At 37.0% G+C, this 20,950-nt stretch overlaps 1 protein-coding gene across 1 annotated transcript in view; it reads left to right on the top strand.

Annotated features, from left to right (window-relative positions):
* The window catches only part of Arhgap6 (Rho GTPase activating protein 6), a 483,811-nt gene that overhangs the window by 391,399 nt on the left and 71,462 nt on the right, over positions 1-20,950 (top strand). The window contains exon 2 of the mRNA XM_051142194.1: positions 13,209-13,368. Within this exon, the coding sequence (XP_050998151.1) occupies positions 13,209-13,368 (160 nt within the window). The remainder of the gene's footprint in view (positions 1-13,208; positions 13,369-20,950) is intronic.

Genomic DNA, 20,950 nt, shown 5'->3' with positions numbered 1-20,950 from the left:
ATTTGCACTGAAGTTTTTAAATGAATAGATAATTGGAAAGATGCTTCACAATTTCCAGTTTTAGGTATAGCCTTAGTAATTCAGATCTTAGTGGCAATTCAGTGCTGCTTGTCAAAGGGAGTTAAGCAGAGCAAAAAAAGATCTGTCAGGAATGGTTGGGATCTAAAGGAATTCCATCATCTATCTCATCTTGGTATTCAGTCCGAGTTCTGAAAAATAAACATATCTGTTTCTAATAATTGAGTTTATATTAGTTAAAACTCGAGGGAGGCCAAAATACATTTATCTGCTCTATTATTCACACATACTCTGTAAATCAATACATAAAGGTCACTTCATTTTACTAGCTACTTGGTCTCCTTTCTCTCTTTCCAAGAAAACCTGAAAAGAGATAGAATGAGCTCTGCTATAGTTCCATGAGGGAGATAAATTGGAGGGCTGCAGATTCAGACTAGTGAAGCCTGCTATTTATGAGGACATACAAAGGCATAGGTAGTAGTAGATCCATTAGATATGTAGCCTGATCTCTTGGTGAAAGTTTGTTTCTCATTCCAGTTCAGAAGGTAATCAAGATTGTTGGGAAACAAGATTTAAAGATACAGACTGGCTCTTCCATTTTTAATACAAAAGATTGTTGATTTGGTTACACAGGAATGTGCAACAAACAAACCACTCCAAAGCTTAGTGGATTAAAGCAATCGTCACTGGTTCTCTAACATGGGATGAGTTCAACTAGGTAGTTCTTCTGAACTTGACAGTGTTCATGTAGAATTCTTCATTCATCTGGGAGATTAGTTAGGGATAGGTTCAGTTGAGACACTGAGACAAGCAAGCATTTTACTGTTCCCCCATGTGTTCTCTTTATGGCTCTTTATATAGACAAACTCTCCCACACAGTAGTTAGATTTATGTTATAGGGACTTAAGGGCTCTAAGAAAGAAGTAGTTGCTGGGAATTCTTAAGTCTTAGGATCAGATTTGTCACAACACCACCTCCTACCATTTCCAAGTAGTTAAATAAAATCTCAAAGCCAACAAGAACTAAAGGGCAAAGGAGTATAGTGAACACAAGTACTGTGAGGTGTGAGACATACCTGGGAGTACAACACATGCCAATGAGTTCTGCCCAGGTTTTATGGACCATGACTAAAAATAAAACCTATCACTTCCACTCACATTCCACTAGCTAGAGCCCACTCATATGACTAATTACTAACTACAAGGAAGATTGTGAAGTGAACTCTAATGGAATGCCCATGAAAAGCTATCCACATTTTGAGTAGCCAGGCTTTTCCTCATTGTAGGCGTTGTATCAACTCTTATGTCAAAGGGAATTGTGCGAGTAAGGGAATGTGAGATCCACATAAATGTTTGCTCAGTTAATTTCAACCATTGTGATGATTATTCACTATTATGTGTAACTATTGGGTTTTATTCTATTTAAGTCAATATACATTATATTGGCTATAATGATACAGAACTTAGTTTAAGCCAAAAAGTGATAAAATCAGAAACATACTCAAAAATCTTGAGAAAGTGGTTCTACAATATTTTATCATAAATGTGTAAAATATCATTAATTTTATAAGCACAAGCAAAGCCTATAAAGTAGTGTGAATGATAATGCATGGATCCTGAGGCTATGAATTGTGATTTAACACTCTTCATCATGAAGGATTGAGTATTTAGAAGAAGATCATTGTGTTCAAAGCATATTTTTCTGAATAGTAAAACTCCCACAAATGAAGCTTTTACCTGTCTCCTGGTTTTTAGTTCCAAAGTTGGTTGGAGGACTTTTGGACCTCTTATTGGTTCTACCTAAAAGGCTGATATTTAAACCTTGAAGAGGCTTCCTTATCTTCACCCTTTGTTTTTCTGACCAAAATGGATTTTCCAAAGAATGCCAAGTACCAAACTTTCCCATCATTTCTGTGTTTCCTTTGAAAGCCTGATTTGGTTCTACTCATAAACTTTGATTTTTTTGAAACATTGTTTCTTGAGGTTGAAATTATTCATTTCAAGGAGTAGTCACTTTCTCATGGCATATTCACAAAAATGACAATATACACATTTAAAAATAACTTCTTTTTAGGGCCAGGAAAATGGACTTAGCAGGAGGATATGATTGGATATCTTTTTCCTTCTTCTCAATATGCCCACACTGAATAAATCTTCTTTTTATTGTTTCTTTATTTAAAATAATAATAATTGGCCAGGCATGATGGTTCACACTTTTAACACCAGCACTTGGGAATAAATGGCAGGTAGATTTCCATGAGTTTAAAGCCACTCTGGTCTATAGAGTGACTTCAAGGGCAACCAGAGCTACACAATGTGTCAGTGGTTAAGAACACTTGCTACTTTTGCAGATAACCTGGGTTTAGTTCTCAGCACCGACAAGGGCTCACAACTGCCTATAACTCCAGCTCCAGAGCATCAGCTTCCCACTTCCAGCCTCTATGGACACTGAATGAGTATGGTGCACACAAATATATTTATGCAAATACTCATACACATTAGTAATAATAATAATAGATTGATAGACCACCCTAGCCTTCAGTACTGGATCTTATTTAATCATTGTCTCTTTCTTACTGAATACTTATAAAACAGCTTCTACTGGTGATGATTACGGACTATGAGTCCTCTGATTAATTTGTAAACTCCATATGGATTGGGATCACAATTGCATCACTCAAGAGTTGTGAATCTTTGAGCAAGTTACTTTGGGCCAATTCTCAGAGCTTCTTATCTTGTCTGTGGGGAGATAAAAGTGTGACTAGCTTCCTGCTTAGAATTTTTTTCCACAAGTAAATGACATAGTACCCTAAAACACTTAGGAAATGCATGACATCATCTTCATTAAATATATTCATGTATTCATAAAGTTACTAATGATGAAAAGTAAAATTATATATTTCTTAGCTTTATGTGAAGTAGTAATAGCAAATAATTTTAAATGTGCATCTAACATCTATGAATGTTTATCTAGCACTATATGAACCATGTTGGTTATCTGCCAGAACTAAAAGCAGTTTCAACATTGGAGATTTTAGGTTAATGGGGTTGGAGTCATGTATGGTAACAAGTAACTTTTACTTTGGTTCCCTCTTCAACTTTAATCATTCTGGTAAGGAATACCATGCGGTATTTTATTGTTTTTAAATTATTTCCTCATGCTAAATAAGTAGCATTAACCCAGACTATTTGTGCCTTCCATGTTTTGCCCCAACGAACTTTTGTAAAATCATACTGAATCCCTGCATTTGAATCAGTAAGATTTTTCCATGAAATCATTGCTCTATCCATTAGAACAACAATTATTTTGTTCAAATTCACTTGAGATGAATAAGAGAATTATAACTTCATATTGACAAGGAAGCAAATATGTATTTTTGAATTGTATTTGTTTTGTTGCCAAATGAAATTCACAGAGATCAAAGATAGATTTTTTCTTTTTGAGATGGTAATATAATTATATAATTTCTCCCTTCCTATTTCCACGTCCAAACACTCCTATATACCCTTCTATGTTTTCTTTTAAATTTATAGTCCCTTTTAAATGATTGTTGTTACATTCATATATGTATAAGATATGCTCTATTCTTTTATTTTTGTTGCTGCCCCTCATTGACTTTCCAATGCACCTCTACTCATTCCTGCATTCTCTTAAACATAGTCACTTGGACTCCACTCGCTCTGCTCACAAAACGAACAACTTCCCAAGGACTTTTGTTTTGTTATAAAGAAGAAGAATCTGTCCTGGTTTTTAATGTTTGTGGAAGAAATTGGTAGTTTTAAAATACAGTTTAAAAACTGAGAAGCTTTTCTAACCCAAGAAAACATCCGATGGGCTTTACTGTGCTTTTTTATTCTCTCAGGCATCCCATATTCTTTGATGGATTCCGAGTAAGGACACTTTGCAGTTATGAATTAATTAGCACTTGCAGGTCCCTATAGACAGGGGATGTTTTTTTAAGTAAAAATCTTTTCTTAATCCCCATATATATTTTCAAATAGTCTTATTAAAATATGAAGCAGAAAAATCTAGTTTCAATTTCCCTTTTTGCCCTGCCCTCCCACTTCCTCTGCAGCATGTTCTCTCTCTCTCTCTCTCTCTCTCTCTCTCTCTCTCTCTCTCTCTCTCTCTCTCTCTCTCTCTCTCTCCTCTCTCCCCCCTCTCTCTCTCTCTCTCTCTCTCTCTCTCTCTCTCTCTCTCTCTCTCCTTCCCCCCACGCTCTCTCTCCTGACCGTGTGTGTGTGTGTGTGTGTATCTTTCTCTCTTCATCCTTCCTTCCTACCTACTCATTTTTTCTTACTCTCACTCACTCAGTGACACAGCCTGCCTATGTTCAAAAGGGACAGGAACTTCTCCCTGGTCTGGTGAAAAGATTGCCTTTTTTTTTTTTTTTTCTTTCTAAGATTCACAAGATAGCAATATATCTGGCAACAAAACGTGTCCTGAAGTCATAGCTGTGGCAGCTGGGCCATTTCTCTCACACTCAATAAGATCTTCTGTTTCAAGATTCGTTATTCACCAAAAAGTTATTTTTTTAAAAGGCAGAGTCAAGCTCCTAATCCATGCTAAGTTTAGTTAGATTAGAGAGTACAGCAAAGACGCTGAGAAGAGAATTCATGGGTAAGCACCATATCTATTTATCTATACTCCTATTTCTTTTACAGAAGATGATTATGATGAAAAATATAATTGTGTCCTACCTAGCTTGTGATTTGGGAAGGAAAGTGGATGATAACCATGTGGGGTGTGTGGCTGCTAAAAACTGTTTGTGCCGATAGAGATTTAAGAGCACAGCTCATTTCCAGACTGATTGATGATGCTGAAGCAGCGGGAAATGTGCGAGCTGCAGCAGGAAGAAGTGCTCTGCAATTAACAGGAGCAGCATCATTAGTCTAATTGCTGCAAGACTCGGGCCTTGGTTGGTTGGAGGTCTCAGAGTCAAAGGCTTTACCTTCCTCTCTCAACTTCTTGTACGTGCTGCAACATGTTACCTCCGGTGGCAGGGACAGATACAGGATTTGGAAAAAAATGTATACAGGAGACAAGGCTAATGCTAAATGCTTTACCAAAAGGAAAAATCTTAAGCTACTAGGTTTGGAAATGCTATCTGGCTTACCTGACTATAAAAAATCTGCAATTGACATGGCTTGGTGGTGGAAAGAAGTGCAACTTATCCCTCATGTTCAAGGTCCTAGGTTGCTGCTGTAAGAGTGATTTTACTACTAACTTCTGCTTTACTTGTTTGTAAGGTTAAGGGCTTGGGCTAGTTTCTCCAGAGAGATGATGGAATGCATGTGGTGGGTATGCGACTAAATTCTAGAGCCTGAAGCCTGTCTCTAAATGCTCACTCTGGCATTAATGATATTTATATCTAACTTGATGATCTGAGCAAGTTACATAAGGTTTGTGTCTCAGTTTCTCCATCTAGAAATATGAAGATAATAGTGATGCCATTGTCCCCAAGGATGTTGCAACCATTGCATGAGATAATGTAAATAAAGATCTGATGATGTTAACAAGCAGACAGTGAACCTTTTATAATTTAAGCAGAATTTTCAAGGCCTAATCCATTGGTAGGGGTCAATTCCTCTAATTTTGGTGAGCTGATTTAATTATATAAAGGCAAGCAGAACTGTTGAAGGTTAGCCCTGTCACTGAGACATTTTTGATTCAGGCAGGTTATTTCTACTTTCTACAGCGTGGGTTCCACGTAGGCTATTTTGCCTCCACAATTTGAGCAACACTTAAAACTAAGAATCGAATCTATAGATACTAGAGAAGTTCATGGCTCAACTGGAGAGATTCAGAAGTGAAAACTGGCTTTCAGTCTCACTTCTTTTCACTTAAAGCACTGACAATGTGGATGTGTCCTCTCTCTAATAACCATTAGCAAGGCTTTTCCTGAAAGAAAGTACATACATGACATTTACTTTCCAAGAAGATGTTATCACAGTTCGAGGTTCGACAATGCTCATTTTTTTCTTTTAGTTTTATCAATAATCAACACATACATGAGCCATTTTTATATAACCATTTCTGTTCTTTCACATTTTATTTATATTTTTGTGCACACATGTGCTCTTATACATGGTATGGCATACCCGAGGAGGTCAGAGGACATGCAGGCTGTTATCGCCTTATACCATGTGGGTACAGAATGACTGACTCAGGCTTGTAAACAAATGCCTTTTCCCACTGAGCTACCTCAATCAGTCCGAGGGCCCTAGGAAGCCACTTGTATTTCACCCTACCTTTACATGTTTCCAACATCTCAATTATTGCCATCTTATACAATGTCTTTATAGGCTCTTTTGGATATATTCCAAAGAAGCCCATTCTTAGAGATAAAAAATTGCTGCTACAAAGGACTAATTCTAAACATAAATGTGCCTTAGAACCTTGAAACTGGTGCAGTGGTCAGAAGATATTTTCTGGAAGGGCCAGATAATAAAAGTGTTCAACTTTGTGGGCCTAGCAGGCTCTGTTGCAAGCTTTTCAGCTCTGCCACTGAAATGTGAGCACTGCCACAGGATATACCCAAGTGCTCCAACAAACCATCATGATTTTGCTCATGGGCAGCCTCTTGTTGGTTCCTGCATAGTAAAGTTATTATAAACACGATACTTATCATTCCAATTTCACAGATGAGGAAGGTGAAGGACAGGGCACGTAAGTAGCTTGCTAAGAACCCATATGGCAAACAAATAGCGGAACCAGGGCCCAAATCCACGAGGCTATTGTTATTAGCAACTATTCCATGTCAACCAGTAGGATGCTTGGCTCCTGAATTCTGCCTAGTTTGTTCCATCATTTCTGTAAGGCCTTACTCAAATACCGTGCTGACAGATAAGCTGCCCAGAAAGCTCCCAAGGTGATCCTACTTCCTCTGCCCTGTCCTACCTGCTTCTCCAGTGTTTATCATGTTGTAGCTTCCAGTCATTGCATGTGTTTATCTGCTTCCTCTTCTGTCCACTAATGAGTCTTAGTACCTTGAAGAGTTTCTAGTCTATAGAATTCCCTCATCCAGTGCTTGTTGAACAAATAAGATAGGTTTTTGCATGTTTGTATTTGGTCATTCCTCATTTAACAGTAATAAATGAAGGCAAAAGTTCAAAATAAGTAACCATTCCTATAAACAGTTTCTAATTTTCTGACCTCCATGCTCAAAATAAAATGGAACATTTTTAATGAGAAAAGTTCAGAGTCAATGCATTTTTGAAAACAGTATGGCATAGGAGAAGTATTTAATCTTCATAAAGTAAAGTGAGCTGGGGAGTATAAGAGTCAAGAGAGGACAATTGAAAAATGATTTCTTGTTGAGTACAGGAACAGCTCTTTGATCAGTCCAGACACGGGTGTGACAGCCATATAGTCACTCTCAGCTTTCCCCAGGAGCTCACAAAGAAGTTAGTTTCCTTGCCATGTAATTATTTGGGAGTTTAAAAGATCAAGGCAGAAATGTAGCTTGTAAGGCTTGGTATTTCAACTTATGCTACACTTCGGTAGTGCATTTTGATTATCTGGGAAGTGTCCCTTTACTAATTGTTATTAGATGGCATGGGTCACTTTAGAAAAAATGGGAAAATATTTACTTGTGACATATGTGATCTAAATGAGAGATCATTCTATAGTCCCTAAGCTACTTACCTTGTTCTTCTTGCCTTCGAGAAACCATGATTCCAACTGGCACCTAGAAAACAAAAACCACTCCAACACATAGTGGAACTATTTAGTCAAAAATTCAGTACACGTTTCTTTAATAGTTTTCCATGTCACTAAAACTGCCAGTCTTCTGATGGAGATGCAATTTTAGAGTGATGATTAATATTAATTATAACTTAAATTACCACTTATTCACAGCCTGTCAGGAGCTAATAAGCCCTCCACAAGAAATTCATTTGCACTGTCTTGTGTGATCCACACACGCCTGAGAGTTAATTCTTCCTCTTCCCTCATGAACTGGTGAGAAAGCTGAGATTAAGTGATGTTCAGAGTCTTATTTAAAAGTTCACATATAATTGGACCAGAGGCCTGGGACCTTAATGTTTGGAGCCTTCCCTGAAGTCAGAGAACTTGCATGTTCAATAGCAATAATCTCCCCACCATGATTCTGACTTACTGGGTTCACAGAAAACAGTTTGAGCATCCCTACGTCAATCCCTTCCTGGCCCTCCTGGGATGTGCAATTTATTCTTGGGCATGGTTAAAGAGCTACCCCAATTAGAAACCAGCTTCAAACAGTGTGCGGTAGCCTCAAACCAAAATTATTTCAATCAATTTTACGGGAAAATCAAATCTGTTGTAAAGACACTCAGATCAGCTCAAAAGAAAGTCCTTTCTGAATAAAACAGAATATTGGGTTTGTGGTTTGTCTTTTGATTCTTTTGCCTAAATATAGACACATACACTTCTGGTGGAAAAGAAATCTCAATGGTTAATACTGTTGGTGAGTTGCTCTCCAGTTAATCAAAATTCTATTTTATTGAGACTTTTATTTGCTTTTTATAAATTGGATTGTGGCATTTGTGTTTCTTGTGGCTAGTTCAAAAATAGGTTCTGTGATTTTGCTTATGTGTATAATATATAGAGTCCTACATAATATGCATAAAATACATAGCTCATGCCTCTGATGTTAAAAATATATAACTTATTGTTAAGATTTCCTGACACCATCATTTTAAGGGGATTCTCTATAATTTGAGTTTAACAACAGACCTGATGTATACTCTGTCAGGGTTGCTCATTCTCTAAACTATTAGCATTTTGAATCAGATAGACATTTACTGTAGGGAAATGTTTCATGTGTTATAAAATAGTTTGTAGTGTCTCCATCCTCTTCTCACCATGTATGTTTAACACACACACACACACACACACACATACACACACACACACACACACACACACACACACACACACACACACACACACACACGATGACCAAAACAAATACCTCCAGTTACTGTCAAATGGCAACTTATAGAAGATGTTAACCCACACCTAGAGGTCTTTGTGGTATCCTTTTCATTACTTACACTATCATATTCTACTCAGACATTGGGTCATTTTCAATCCTTTAAAAGTATGCTATAATGATAAATCAAAACACTGCCTTCAGAGTAGAGTCAAAAATGGGTTCAGGGAGCCCTACAATGAATGAATCATCCTTTTCCAAGATAAATAGTCACTAAGGAAAAATGCTGTCCTGGAACAATGATTTTGTAATTTGTGCTACCGTTGACTTTTGTGTTTATGTCTTACTTTTTCAATGAGATTTGATGAGTAGCCATAGGTGCCACAGATTAAGATGTCTGTGGATGACATATCATCACATTTCTTTGCTGTCCTTATGTACTAACAATTTTGTCTGGCTCATTAAAATATCTTTTCTAGCTTGAATCAAAATGCTTAATTTGGATCTGTCTGTCTCTGTCTCTGCCTGTCTCTCTGTCTCTCTGTCCGTCTGTCTCTGTCTGTCTGTCTGTCTCTCTCTCTCTCTCTCTCTCTCTCTCTCTCTCTCTCTCTCTCTCTCTCTCTCTCTCTCTCTCTCTCTCTCTCTCTCTCTCTCTCTCTCTCTCTCTCTCTCTCTCTCTCTCTCTCTCTCTCTCTCTCAGTCTGTGTGTGCGTGCATGCGTTTTGGGATAGGGCCTACATATCCCAAGATGTCCTCAAACCCAAAATCCTCTAGCCTCTGTTTCCCCAAGTACTGAGATCACATATATGCACCACCATGCCCTGCTGCCCAACAACTCTGCACTTCTTATCTTTTCATCTTCAATGTGTTCTCTCCTTGAATTCTTTGAGAAATTTCTTAGCACTCCTCTTTCCTTTGCAGATCTGATTGTGTTCCTCTCTTAGGCAGTGTTCCTGATATACTGACCTTTACCTTTTGAGAAAAAGTAAATCTACTTTGTGCTGCTTACACAGAAGACTTTAGAGTGTCTGGCCTGACTTCTGTTTGGCTTTAACCACTGTTATTTCTATCCTTCCAGATATCTAGAATAAGTTTACTTTTTTCAAATTTATTACTTTGGTACCTACTGTTTGCTCCCAAGTTGCATTTTCTGAAAAAATTCTTATCCTTCTTAGTCAACTGTTAAGTCTCCATCAAAAGTTTAGCTTCTCTACAAGGCCTTCTTTGATCTGCAGACAGATGGTAACATTCTGTCTTCTAGGCACCCATTGCATTTGATTCTTATTTCTAATATTACAAACCGTGTCATTTCTAGACTATGTTCTTCCTATCTAAAAGTTAATTCTTTGAGAATAATGCTTATACTGTCATCTAAATAAACTCAAGCCTGCTGCAGTGTCTTTATGTGATATGTATTCTTGTATATTGTTACAATTAACCAAAACAACAGAGTAAATTAAAATAATGGATTACAGTAGGAATCAGTTAATTTCATTTGTAGCTATAGTTCAAAGATTGGAAGGCTGTATTTAGGTCAGCAGCCAAATGCAGCCTGCCATATAATTTTGTAAATGGAATTTTATGGAAATATGCTACAGCACATTCTTTTATAAATTATCTATGACTATTTGAATGCTTCAAAGTCTGTTAAGTTGTTGAGATAGGATCAAGATGGTCCATAAAACAGGAAATATTTACTATCTTGCCCTCAATAGAAAGGGGTTGCCAATCCCAGCTAACAGGTAGATGATTCCTTCACAGGTCATATTCTAACATATGTTTTAAAGGGCATATAATTTTACTTTGACACTTACATAAAAATCCACTTCCTTAGATATCCAAATTTCATATCTAGAATACACAAACATAAGCTAGCAAGATGTCTCAATAGAAATACTAATCTTAGGGTTATGCTTTCAGTTCCAGGGACCCCAGAATGGAAGAAAAGGACTGATTGTCACAAATTGTCCTCTGATCTCTACAAGTGTTCTGTGACACACATGTGCCTGCATACAAACACACCAAACACACACACACACACACACACACACACACACACACACACACACACACACACACACCAATAAGCATATCTGAAACGATATTTAAGGTTACAAACTCGTATACTAATCTGGAGGATGTGAGTCCACAGATCTTAACTGTTTAAACTTGTTCTTGCTCTATTGGACTAAAGAAAGAAAAAATATAGTGGTCTTGGGCTTTTCTTCACTTGGCCAAGTATGGCCGTAGTCTACCCACTTGGCATATATTTCTTAACTCGCACTTCTTCCCACATCACCCCTAGACACTCTAGAGAATGTGTGCATACTCACTAGCCACTGGATATTGGTTCATGTAAGTCAAGACCACTATCACCAACAAAAGCCCTGTTGGTTGTGGAAGGAAAGTTACTTCTTCAACTCCATAACACTGTGTCTGTCATCTGTGATTTGTATAATGCCCTATTCAGAAGCAAGGGGTGGTGAGTTTCAGAGCAATGGGAAGTACTTTTTTATGGGCTATCACTTTCTCCCAGTTTTCAGTGAGGGTAGGAGCCAGCAGCACCCTCTGTAAACAGGTATAAAGATGCAGACAAATGTGCTCCTACAGTTGCAGGAAGAGATCTTACTGATGTAGAGTACTTTAAACTCAAATGTGCTTAGAATTACTAATTGCTACAGGTTATCTATTCCTCCTTATTTTGATGAAAATAGTTCATGAAAGTGCTGTAAGTAAAATGGTTACTATTTTACCATAGAGCATAAAGCCATACATACAGCTTGGTACCTAAGATCTAGTGAAAATTATTCAACCTCCCCAAGATACAGGTTCATATACAGTACCATATTATCATAATTGTGCATACTGTATTTCCATAGTAATACAATGTACCTTAAGCATATATTCAAATAACTTGTTAAGTATGAACTCAGTGTTGAAATAATGCCCAGTGCTCAGTATTGTTGGATTCTACATCCACAGACTAAATTGACCATGAAGCAAACAGTTTCGAAAATGAAACTCTTACATTTGTACTGAACATTTACAGATCATCTCCTTTGCCATTATTCTCTACATGATGCATTATAACAATGATTTGCATGGCATTTAAATTGTACTAGATAGTAAATGAAATCTAGAAATTATTCAAAGCATACAAAGGAATATGTAGGTTATGTGGCAATACTAACATTTTAAATCAAAAGTCTTAAACTCCTGTATATTTTAATATCGGCAGGGACTCCTGAAATAGATGCCCTGGATATGAAATAAAAACTATATTGTTATATAATATAATTTAGCAATAGTATTTATTCAATGCTGCTATCATAATATCAATAACATAAAAATGCTGATCACTCTTCTACTGATGGACACTTAGGCTGTTTCCATGATCTGGTTATTATGAATAAGGCTGCTATGAACATGGTTGAGCAAATTTTCTTGTTGTGTGCTGGAGCATCTTCTGGGTATATTCCAAGGAGTGGAATAGCTGGGTCTTGAGGAAACCTTATTCCCAGTTTTCTGATATAGCACCAGATAGAGTTCCAAAGTGGCTGTACTAGTTTGCATTCCCATCAGCAATGAAGGAGTGTTACCAAGAAGAGACTTGATACCCTATGATCATATACAGGGGGAGGTAATCCCCCTCAGTTACAGTCATAGGGGAGGGGAATAAGGGGAAAATGGGAAAGAGGGAGGAATGGGAGGATACAAGGGATGGGATAACCATTGAGATGTAATATGAATAAATTAATTTTTTAAGAAGTAAAAAAATGCTGATCACCTCAATGGGTTGCTAGATGACTTAAAAGGCATACAGCATGAACAATGATACACAGTACTCTCTCAAAAAACATTTGTTCCCTATATGAGAATACACGTGATAGTAAGTAGCAGCACAGTTTTTCCTGTTTTGAAGATACACACACACAATATATATATATATATATATATACATATATATATATATATATATGTATATATATATATATGTAGGACTCTTATGACCTCTTTCAACATGGTTTTTCTTGAACTATGTATGCACGTCGTCAGATGAGAATTTTTGACCCAGAAGTCAGTTTAGGTTTTAATTTTTGCAACGGACTAAAAAAAGCCATGCTAAACCAAGATAGATTTTGGTTTGGGGACTAAAAAGCCAGGTGTGGGACACAAATGTGAAATTTGTTTGGCTCTGTCACTGCCTAAGAGAGAAGGAAGTTTGTGACAAATGGATGAACTGTGTAACACTTCATGTTTTTCCCTTGGCCTGCAGGGTGACTTCACCTGGAACAGCATGTCTGGCCGCAGCGTGCGCCTGAGGTCAGTCCCCATCCAGAGCCTCTCAGAGCTGGAGCGGGCACGACTGCAGGAAGTGGCTTTTTATCAGTTGCAGCAGGACTGTGACCTGGGCTGTCAGATCACCATCCCCAAAGGTAAAATGGTCCTGTTTGCATGGTCTGCCTTTCTGTGGAGGCTCTGCCAGCCAACCACCTGTTCTGCCAAAGCCACAGGCTGCAGATTCTTCTCACGCTTGACATTAACACAGAATGCAAACTAAAGCTTCTTAGTGGATGTCTGGCGTCCCTGTTCATTTGGAAAGACATGTCCAAGCAGGACAGTGTATATGCAAAATATATTTTATTTTTTATATATAAGGTTAACTGGGCGGTCCTACAAAGGAAACTCAGGCATATCTTTAAAGTTTTTATGGCTTCACATCAACCAAGGAGAAAGCTTACAGAGAGGTCAACTTAAAGGGTTGGAAAAAACTGGGTCTGACTCAACTTGATTTCAAAATCAACATCTAAGAAGAGTGCCTCAGATCTATTGAGCTTACAGGTTTGATCCCATACAAACTGAGAATCCTGGCATGTCTGGATTATACTTTGCCACTGTGATGCTTGAGCCCAGGCACTCCTGCTTTTCTGGTGCTTTGACACAGGGCTTAATTTCTATAGAACTGAGAAGGAGACACCTGAATTCTTTCAGCCCATAGATGCCTGTCTTGGAATAATTACTGTAAGGCAATTTCTATAATTGCATGAAGCAGAAAACAAACTTGAGGCAGAATGAAAAACTGTAATTTATTATAAAGATTATAGTAAACTTGTTCATAAGGAGTTTTGACCAATGGGCTCAAAACAAAATTGAAAGCAGAAGAGGGAGGGCCAGTGTCTGAAAGGTAGATATGAATATTTTCACTGTATAATAAGTACATGAATATATGTGTATTATTTTTTACCTCAAGGGTCCTTGGAAATTCATGTGTTGAAGACTTAATCCATATTTCTGACATAGGGCTTTAGGGATGCCACTGGATCCCAAGGGCTCTGACCTTTATCAATAGGTTAACCCACGGACAAAATTCACAAGTGAATGGAATATTGGGAGGTTGTAAAAACTACAGGGGATGGTACTTAGGGAGCTAGAGTAGATCATTGGGGTGTGCATATGGAAACTGAGTCTAGTCCAGGCAAGACCTCCTCTCTAACAGTCTGCCTTCTGGCCATAATTTTATGATGTTCTGTCTCAAAATGGGTCCAGAAACCAGGGATCTAAGTCATTGTGGACTGAAACCAATAACACCATATATATATTTGTCCCCTTTAAATTGTTTATCTCAGGCTTTTAGTTGTAGCCACAAACTGACAGAAAACTAAATACTAAATAAATAAATATATAAATATATATTTATATATATAATATATATATTAATATATATAAATAAATAAATATATATATAAATATATAAATATATAAATAAATAAAACTAAATAAATAAATATATGTGTGAAATGGAATTCTCAAGTAGAGGTGATTTTTTTTTTTTTTTTTTTTGCCTCCTATCTCCCATAAGACATCTGACAATTTCTGGCTATGCAGTTGAATATCAACCTTTGGGACAAGGTCCTACTGCAGTCAAAGGTGTTCAAGTCAGAAATACTGGTAAATCACCTATAATACATATGACAACCTTTCTCAATAATTATTATCAGGTCCCAAATATTCAAAGGCCATGGCTAAGTCACTTTACCTTACACACAAATATATGCTCTCACTCTTTCATTCATAGTGTTGATTGATGCGCTTGGTTTTTTGTTTGGTGTTTAGACTTGGCTGTACTAGTTTAGGAGTCAAAAGATTAGAATTTAGGAAATCTTTTTGGCATCCCACCCCACTCACCCAATAGCCATGTGAACTTAGGCAATTCACCTTTGCAATGGGAAAATTGAGTCTTGATTCAAGAAGGAGTAGCACAAAATTCTGAGTACTTAGTTTTCCATTGGATAGTAAGTCACAAGGCCATGCTTTTCTTTTTCTTAAGGCTGAAATGTGAGACTTTGTTGGGAACTGTGATGGAGTTCATAATCAAGATAGAGGGTGGCTATGGAAGGGAGGATGTGTATGCCAGTAACAGAAGCCATGTCTTTTTGGCTTTTTTCTTATTCCCCAGTTGCCATGATAGTCATAGGCAGCTACATCACCCCCCATTCTCTGTCATTCTATTTCATATGAATCCCACACACCTTCAGCACAGATGAGAAGTTCTGCACTTGCAGAAACTGGACTAGTGACTCTCAAGTCATGCTACTGTTTCACTTACGGCCAGGCTTGCATGCCTCAATTGGCCTTGCTTTGGGAAGGTGTGGAAGAAACTTGTCTATCCCACCCACTTGGCTCACAAGTGACCTATGTAACTACCACCAATAAGCCTGTCTCATTTTCATGAGCACAAGAATCCTTCCTAAAGAAATTTTGGCACATGCAATTTGTACTGAAGGGCATGATAAGTTTGAAAAGGCTTTGAATTTAATGCACATGAGATAAGCTATCAGGAAAGAGATTATTCTTGTAGCATTGCTTTAAAAACTAGTTAATTTGATGAGTCTCTTTGTTCCTGATTTTGGAAGAGGCCATTAAAATAAGTAACCATTACCAAATAGAATAGCTATAAAATTTGTCTGCTAGAGGCTCTATCTAAATCTAGGGTGTTTCCAATTCCTTCAAGGAATGATTCATAATATTGAGCTGTTGCAAAATATTGCCAGGCCCTATGGGATAGTTTCATATTTTCTATCAAAATGGGAAATAATAATTGACAAATTTGTTTTATTATTTATAGAAAAGAGAACATGTCACTGGATGTAAAAAGTTTATGATTAGACAAGAATTTGTGAAAATATTGTTTGGGGTAGCTGATTTATAGACATTGTTTGAACATGTGACCAGTGCCAAATGCTATGATAGCAGCTATAACATGACTGTAGCCCTTTAGTTCCCATGAGAACTCCCAGGTAGAAATACTAAACAGTGTCAGATTCACTGTGCAAATAATTTCTCTGAGGAAGATAAACACGGCATCCAGGATCTAGAAGCTAAAGAAACAATACTATTCCTGATAAGAGAGGAGACACATTGGGCATGAAAATGTTCAAACTCACATTTCCATTTCCTGTCACATGGAGATGATTGTGTAGGCTGATCTGTGGATACCAGAGCTTCCTGGGCTCAAGTATTCTAACATACTCCACAGCTTCCAAATTCATTCAGAGAGGGGGAAGGATTGAGGCTCAGGGGGTTGGAAAGTCACTGAGGTAATTTCATAGAATGAATGACAGTGGAGAATTTTTACCTTGTCTGGTGCTATGATGGCTAGACACTGGTTATTTGGGTAAAGGTTTTGGGTGAGTAAGATGGGAGTGGAGCACATGGAATTTCAGTTCACATTACCTCTGCAGATCCAGTGAAGTCAGATGCAGTTTTATTTAGGAGTAAAGAAGAAGTAGTCTTAGATGTCTGAGAAAGAGAAAGTGAAATGGAAGAAAGAATCCAATGGACCAACAATAATGCTGGATTTCAGGGCCATTGAAAATCCATCTGGAATTAGTAGCTGGAAATTTAAAATGTAAAATAAGCTTTCTTGCAGTTAAGCACTGTTAAAAAATGTTTACTTTAAAATTCCTTAGCCTCAGTTAATCAAAGTCCCCTTCAATTAATATTAGAATGGAGTTTAATGAAAAGAGAGAGATCCAGAACTAATTTAAAATGTCTCTGCAGTCTACAGAATGACACTCCAAATATGGCCACAACTTAATCCTTTGATCAACACATTAGCTCACATCTTGCAAATGTGACACATTCATATCCTTGAGACAGAGCAATTATCCTAATTTGTTTGAAAGAGCCCAGACTAATCACATGAGTAGTTGTAAATGAAGAAACTTTCCTAGTTGTAAATGAAGAAACTTACCTCATTATAGTAAAAGAAGAATTATGGAAGGATGGCCGGAGAGATGCAATGTTGTTGTCTTTGAAGATGGAACAAATGGGCCATAATTAAAGGAATATATGTGGCCCCAGGAGAAAGAAAAGTCATTGAAATAAATTCTCTCCTGAAGTGCCCACAAAAGACACAATCTTTCTGACACCTTGATTTTAACCCACTGAGATCCATTTCAGACTTTTACCTTCATCATTGCAAAGTGATAAATTTGAGTTGTTTTGGGATCATTTGTTACAACAGTGTTAGCAAACCAAAATAATTAAAAATGAACCAACATATGTATGAGAATCTATTATATGACAAGTATGTATTTTTTAAATTTTATTAATTTATTCATATTACATCTCAACGGTTATCTCATCCCTTGTATCCTCCCATTCCTCCCTCCCTCCCTCCCATTTTCCCCTTACTCCCCTTGTATTATTTTTATTGTCAGGGGAACTCCAGCAGACGTAATCATATTTATCAGGAGCTTTTATCCTCATCAGATTTAGGGAGATTGCCCCTACAGAAGCAGCCAGAGATAATTTCTATTTATTCTGCTACATTTTCAGGGTCTGTGAAAACAGACTTCCTAGTCTAAAAATAACACAGACTTTACTAGCAGAACCAGGAAGCACATGCAGAAAGGCCTTAAACATTAGTAATGTGTTAAGTTTATTGACTGATAGCTTCTTAATAGGAGTGGTCAAAGGCAGGAGTTAACAAATTAACTATTGGGGCCAAACTAAGTCACAAGCCGGCTTTGTAAATAAAGTTATAGTGGAAAATAGCCATGCTCATTAATTTTCAAAGGATTCATGCCTGCTTTTCACTTCACATCACAGTGGAGAGGTTATGATAAAAGCTAGAGAACTGGCTCCGTGGCTAAGGATACTTACTGCTCCTTCAGAGGACCTGAGTTCAGTTTCTAGCACCTATGTCAGGTGGCTCACAACCACCTATAACTCAGTGGGTATGCACACACAAGTGGCATACACTCACACATACACATAAATAAACAATAATGTCAAATAAAAACAACAAAGATGATAAATAAAGTATATAATGCGTTTGTATGGAAATAGCATAATGAAACCACTTACTTTGTATAAGGAATCTATACTATGAACAAACAACATATCTTAAGTGGAACAATGATGGCTATTTGTCTCTTTAAAGGAAAAAATACTGATGCACAATCTAAGGTAAAATGAAAATTGGTTTATTTGTTGAACTTATGCATTTTTATTTCTTTTCCTTTTTGTTTCAGTTAATTTCTGGTATGAGAATTAGGAAAGATTTTGTTTATGAGTTTGTTTTTAAATAGTTAATAGCTTAAGAAACTGCAGGCTATTATAGTCTAATAAAAAACTTTCCTTTTTTTTTTAAATAGAGTAACCTGACACCTCAACATTACTCAGTTATATGGACTCCTTATAAAGCAAGGTCTTATCATTATCCAGTCATAAAACCCACATGAATAATTCAATGAAACAACAAAAATATGTGTTTTTGGTAGGTCAAGAATATAGCAGCTGCTTTCAGTTTGGGACTTAGGTGTTGATTGAGAAGATTGGTGTAACCTGGGAAACAAGAGAGTGAGCTTGCTTGTCAAGTAGTAACCTGGATAGCAAAGGCCGCTCTCCTGCTTTTATGTTATCCTTCCTGGAAATGTCCAGCTGTAGTGTGCTAGATCTGTTTGTACAATTTTGGGTGTGTATAGCAATCAAGTTGAAACATGGAGCAGAGTTCACAATCTGCTGGAAATGCCAATAGGAATCAAGCACTACCAAATACATATGACTTCTAGGCTTGGAAGGCCTCAAAGAGAGGTTCTGCTGCAGAAATTCTAGAACTAATGGAGCCTTCATTGTGTCCACCACCCCTTTATGTGGTCCTTTCACAGAGACCATAACGTCTTATGGGACAGGGCTGTGTATCATTTGCCTATGGATTTAAAAACCAGATACAGGACTCAATACACAAGTGAGAAATGAATGAATGCATGTATATGCTTCTTTACAGTTATATTTCCCCTTTGCTCTTCCCTAACCTTGCAAAAAGCATTGATAATCCTTTTCTCTTCTTCCCCATTATCTCCAGAAATGGGTTTGAAATTACCTTAATGATTTCCTCTAGCTTCACCCAGTACTCATTTTCCAGCCTTAATTGATGGTGTCATGGGTTAATGTGAGGTTGAAATGTAGTAACAACCATAATGAGTTTAAAGCATTTACTGACATCTCATACATTCTCCATAAAAGCTATCCATCTCCATCAACATTATAATTATCATTGTCATCATTGCTATATCACTTTTTCATGCATCTGCACTCACCTCTATATCTAATCTTAATTATAGTCATAACCCTCTTTTGCTTTCTTCAATTCAGGACTTCTCCACTGTTCTAAAACCTAAAACCTAAAACTCACACCTAAAACCACCAGAGTAATCATCACCTATAAAGCTTACTCCTTTATTGGAGAAAAAAATCTCAAAGCTTCCTGCTGTTTACTTGAAACGATTTCTAATACTGTTTCCTAAAAGAATAAATCCATTTACATAACAGTTTATTATAAGGATGCACTGATGACTTAAATTTCTGTTCTTGGAACAGCAGGTTTTTAACATTTGTCTACAATGTGCACTGAGTATTAAAAAAAAAAAAAAAAACACGCTATACATCTCAGCCTGGGAACAAACAAACCAAACAGTGCTCTCTTTATCAGAGATAAACTTAAATATTTCCTAAAGCATTCTCAAATATCCACTCAAACACTTCCATGACCTACTACATTTTCCTGGTTCAATAGTAGATTTATGCCCTACAGTTTGACCATTGCACATTCTTGAAAGACAATCAAGAGGAAAATAACAAAAAAATAAGCATGCAAAACTTTTAATTGTTTTTTGCTGTGGTTCTAGGGGATTTGATAAGACAGAAGGAACATTTTTTTTCCTGTGGGCCTAGGGAAATGAAGCTAGGGCTACAACTGTACCCTCAGTCGGAGTAACACCTGGGAGGCTTTCTATACAGCTTCCCTGCTTTCTTTAGTAACAACAAGTTTCATACTCAGCCCAAGTCTGTAACCCCCTGAAGAGAATAGAAAAGATGGAAATCCACTGAATAAACAAGCCATATAACTAGCCTACTTCTTTCTGAATTACTTAAAAATCAGACGAAGAGATCTTCTGTAAGCCATTTCATTGAACTTTTGTAATTTTCAGTCAAATGCATCTTAACAATGGGTAATGCAAATTCTACTCTAGGATGTGTTTTTCCACTTTTAGATCCAGCAGACATGTCATAATGCCAACTATATATAGAAAAGGGTATTCTCAGAAGGTTTGGATCTATGTGTATTTATTCAGTATTTGATGTGTGTGTGTGTGTGTGTGTGTGTGTGTGTGTGTGTGTGTGTGTGTTTAAGATAGGGAGGGTAAAAAATATATTTCCCTTTGTGATTTTCCTATCTGTACAGACAGCATGGGAAACTTGGTATTACTAAAGAAAGCAGTGAAGCACTACACGAAACTCTCTAAAAGGTTCACTTACACAGAGTGACCATAGATGCTCATGACATAGTTGTACCATTAGGTTCATTTTCAAATCCCTATATGGCTAGCCACATCAAAAAGCAATCCATGTCCTCTAGGTGTTCCAGGTCACTCAAAGGAGAAAATACAAATATATAAATTATATTAAAAGATTAAATCCCTTCAAGTTGCCTTTAGAGCTCTTTTAGAA

Source organism: Acomys russatus, chromosome X (assembly GCF_903995435.1).
Source record: "Acomys russatus chromosome X, mAcoRus1.1, whole genome shotgun sequence".
NCBI classification, from domain to species: domain Eukaryota; kingdom Metazoa; phylum Chordata; class Mammalia; order Rodentia; family Muridae; genus Acomys; species Acomys russatus.
The sequence above is the reverse complement of the archived record's forward strand: the minus strand, read 5'-3'. Positions and strand labels throughout refer to the sequence as shown.